The 4,167-nt window shown below is 35.4% G+C and overlaps 1 protein-coding gene across 1 annotated transcript; it reads right to left on the bottom strand.

Moving 5' to 3' along the window:
• Nucleotides 1-1,040: 1,040 nt before the first annotated feature.
• On the bottom strand, nucleotides 1,041-3,861 carry LOC111403165 (O-fucosyltransferase 36-like). The gene is made up of 3 exons (XM_023031599.1): nucleotides 2,404-3,861; nucleotides 2,068-2,317; nucleotides 1,041-1,646 (listed from the first exon to the last, which is right to left on the bottom strand). The coding sequence occupies exons 1-3, from the start codon at nucleotides 3,702-3,704 to the stop codon at nucleotides 1,470-1,472; spliced, it is 1,728 nt and encodes a 575-aa protein (XP_022887367.1). The 5' UTR covers nucleotides 3,705-3,861; the 3' UTR covers nucleotides 1,041-1,469.
• Between the last annotated feature and the right edge of the window lie 306 nt (nucleotides 3,862-4,167).

Raw genomic sequence — 4,167 nt, forward strand, 5'->3', positions numbered from 1 at the left:
TATTAAAGAATTCGATTTGATTTTCTTCTACTTGGTTTTGGCTGTCATGTAAACTTTGCTTGAGAGACAAGTTGAGAGAGGAGGGAAAAAATATGAAACAGGGCCTATACAGGCCACACATGCAAGGGGGTGGGTGAATCAACTCGGATGTGTCTGGCCGGTACAGAAACAGTACAGCTAGCATTTTCCAAAAAAATATTGGTTGATAAAGAAGAGATGACGTGAGGGTACTCAATAAAACAATTACAGTTAGAGTCCCTATTCTTTACAACAAATAACACTTAAGTCCTTATTAAATAATTTAGTTAGCTCTTTAATCCCAACTTTTGTAAAACCAAGTTTTAATTGACAGAAGTGGTGATTATTTTAAAACAATTACAGTTGGAGTCCCTATTCTTTTAAAACTCTTAACTTTTTGTCTCAGGTGACTAAAGTGTGGATTATTTTAAAAACAAATTAATAATCAATTCAATCGTTAATTTAATATTGAGTTTGTAAAAAATAATTTTAAATCCATATTAAAAATCAATTCAAAGTCTATAATCAAGACTGGACTAAAATCATTTAACTGTCAATTTAAAGAAGTAAAATGTAAAAATCCTATTTAAAATCGAAACAAGCCGGTTAGCTTATTCCGATTAATGATGTTTCAAATAGAAAATCTCAGGTGACTAAAGTGTGGATTATTTTAAAAACAAATTAATAATCAATTCAATCGTTAATTTAATATTGAGTTTGTAAAAAATAATTTTAAATCCATATTAAAAATCAATTCAAAGTCTATAATCAAGACTGGACTAAAATCATTTAACTGTCAATTTAAAGAAGTAAAATGTAAAAATCCTATTTAAAATCGAAACAAGCCGGTTAGCTTATTCCGATTAATGATGTTTCAAATAGAAAATTGTACCCTTAAGAATTATGTACACAAAGTCCTCACTCAATAAAGGTAGTTGACAATAGCACGTGCTTCGTAAAGATGGCAAGATAGAAAAATGAAGGGAAAGAAGAGAACAAGAAATTAATATTTAAAAAGAATATATTATCAACTTATTTTTTCTAAAATTTATTCAATTCCCTCTAATTAGTCTTTCCAAAATTCCAACAATGCATCAAAGATGGATATTGTTCAATCGGAAACAAAAACATAGCATAGAGAATTTGTTATGTACCAAAGCTATAGTACGTCAGAACATGGTGCAAGAAAAATCGAGCAAAAGTTAAAACCTTCAGCAGTACACAAAGGTTCCACAAGATCTACAGTCCCCAGTCAGCCACCCATTGGCTACAAGTTTTGGCAGTTCAATCTGGCACGACATAAATTGATTCGGCTCATAAGTTTCAATTGCATCAGAGGAACTCAACTCCTCCATCTCTGACCAATGCTAATCCCATCAGCTCGGGAGCATTAGAAAATTTAAAATGTATTCCTAACTTATATCCATAATCTACAGTGAGATTTCTTTCTTTTACTCATCTTCCGCAATAATATTTGGCAATTCACCTTGGCAAAGGTACTCATCACATAATGATGCTGATCCCCAGTCCTTTCGCAGCCGCAAAATATCCTCTGTGAAAGTGGATCCAGACGATCCGATAAACACTGAAGACAATGCACAAATAGTCTTATCCAGCATTGCTTCCACCTTCATTAAGAAAACTATCAGTTGAAGGTAAAATTTTCAAAGACAAGAAAAACAGAAAAATTATAGTCATAATCCAACTTATATGGAATTTATTCAAGAGGTCCAATTTTATTAGTTATCCTCGTTTGGTTCTGAAAACTAGTATATAATCCACCAGAGAGTGACTGCAGGGAAAAAATAAAGGTTTCAAGCCTCTCATAGAAGTCTCTAAAAACATCCCAACAAGATAAGAGTAAGTTCACTATGTCTAAGGAGACTTACATGCCATGCAATGAACGCATGGAGCAAAGTTGATTGCTAATTCATGGTAAAAGTTCTACCTTTGGAGTAAATAAAAGTAACCTTAAAACAATTAAGTGACTGTTTATGCATAATAACTAGCAGTTGAGATCAATTAATCAAAAATAAATTGTGAATTCACCTGAGAATCTCCCTCAAGTCCATGTCTGTATAACAACGCATCCCATTTCTCAGCAGAATTACGAGCTGGCCTCTTAATAAGTGGCACACTTTTCCCATTCAAGACAAGAAGTGATTGCAGCAAACCAGTTTCACTTTCTGCAGCGTCTGTAGATAGATATATAACAGGTGTATTGGCCCTCTCAACAACTCTACTAATACAATCCGCAGCTTGAGGAACAGGGTAAAAGCAACTAGGCTTTTTTGCATTACTGAAATTTTTTTGCCAAGTACTGTCAGATTCAAGCATATCCTACCAAAAATTGAAAAGAAAAATACAAGGGGAAGAAAAACTTGCCAGAACTTCAAAAATCCATGGCGACGAAAGTGAAGAGCAATAAAATCTTTTCCCATGAATGTCTGAATAAAACGCTGTGCAGTGAGCATTATAAGCCTACTTGGCTCAATTAAAGTCTTACAACTGTGGGCTATAGGCCCTCCCGGCTGCATCACCCACTGTCTCTCAACATCAGCAAAGAATACATCTCCAATGGCAATAACATCATCATCTGAAGAAAACTTTGCCAAGACATCCTGAACCGTTCTTTGATTTGGGTTCTTAACATCCTCTTTCCAAACGGTCTTAATCTTACCCAACGAAAATCCCAGCCCTTTCAACTTTTTCAAGCGCTCATCATCCAGATAACAAGGCCGTGGAAGCGAGAAATAACACAAAAACTTATCAATATGCAAATGTTTCTTCTTACTCTCCACAAACTCCTCAAATGTCACAACTACTTTCCTCCCTAGACACTTGTTAATATGCTCAATATCCAACACCCGTTTGAACTCGTAATCAACTTTTGTACTTGGGATCACCAAAACACGATTGAGCAAAGCTGCAAAGAACATATGCTTCTCCAAACAAATCAAATGGTTTGACATTTGCCCAGAAACACAAATAGCTAACAAGTACTTATTCAAATTTGGGTTCCATCCAATAGTCCTCCTCTCAGATAACCTCTGATCCACCTTACTACACCTAGTCCAATCCGCAACACTTGGATCCGTATAATTCTCATTCAAACCCAAGAAATCCCCATTTTCATGGGCTGACAACAGAACTTCCTGAATTTTCTTGTTCAATGAAATGTGGCTAAAAACCCCGGATTTCAAATCCTCCAACAATGACAATGCGGGCACTCCATGATTAGTATTATTATTAACAGAACTCATGTTCACCGAACTATTGCTATTTACAGTAGTCAAATATGATTTACTCACCAATGTGCTGTAATTCCATAGTTTGAGTAGCTCAGATTGTTGCTGCTTAAGTAAATACAGTGCGCGCAATTCAGACTCTCGCATGCGATTAACAATCAGAGGATTACTACTTCCATGATTGTTTACAATTGGAATGCGGGTTTGAAAAAGGTTCTTCGTATCGATGGTGAAATAGAGGATTAAAATAAAAAGTGGCAAGAATACAGCAAGAAGGTAAAGGTACCTCTTGTCGAATCGTCGGGCAGAATTGGATAATCGTGTCCTGAAATCCCCAATTTCGAAAGTAGAACGCTGAGGGGATTTAACGGTGTCGTTTTGGGAGATTAGGTTTCCGCGATCGTCTTCTTCATCCGTGGAAGATTCTCGTTCCATCATTTTTTTCCTACTTATTCAGAGTCGTGATTAAACTGTAAATAAATAAATTCGCACTGTAGATGAATGGGGGAAAATTTTTCTATGAGAGAAATATACACACTAACACACCTGATTTTGTTCTTATAATCAGCTTGTCAGAGTAAAGAGGAAGGAATTCGTTGGTTGAGAAAAGTGACTCACTACTGTCCGGACCAGGGAGGTCTTTCGGGTCGGGTTAGAAAGTCAGTTTACACGGGTATGAGATAGGCTCATAGTTGGACAAGTGGTATTTTGGTCTAGGTGTCCATTACAATGGACTTACATATGGTTTGTGGCCCGGTCCAATTTATATTCTTATTGAAAATTAAAATAAGCCTTTCTAACACACAAAATTAAAAAAATGTCTCTTTTTTCTTAAAATAATTTCTTTTGTTCTCCTTACGGATAAATCCATTAGAATTGTGAAAAAAATAAAAAATTAATA

Source organism: Olea europaea, chromosome 1 (assembly GCF_002742605.1).
Source record: "Olea europaea var. sylvestris chromosome 1, O_europaea_v1, whole genome shotgun sequence".
Classification (NCBI taxonomy): Eukaryota; Viridiplantae; Streptophyta; class Magnoliopsida; order Lamiales; family Oleaceae; genus Olea; species Olea europaea.

What these genes read in the sequence shown, in the direction of transcription:
- LOC111403165 (XM_023031599.1), bottom strand. Translation starts at nt 3,704, where the DNA reads ATGATGGAACGAGAATCTTCCACGGATGAAGAAGACGATCGCGGAAAC. An exon ending in CATGGATTTTTGAAGTTCTG is followed by an intron (nt 2,318 to 2,403) that starts GCAAGTTTTTCT and finishes AAAAAATTTCAG; the next exon opens with TAATGCAAAAAAGCCTAGTT. An exon ending in GACTTGAGGGAGATTCTCAG is followed by an intron (nt 1,647 to 2,067) that starts GTGAATTCACAA and finishes TTCTTAATGAAG; the next exon opens with GTGGAAGCAATGCTGGATAA.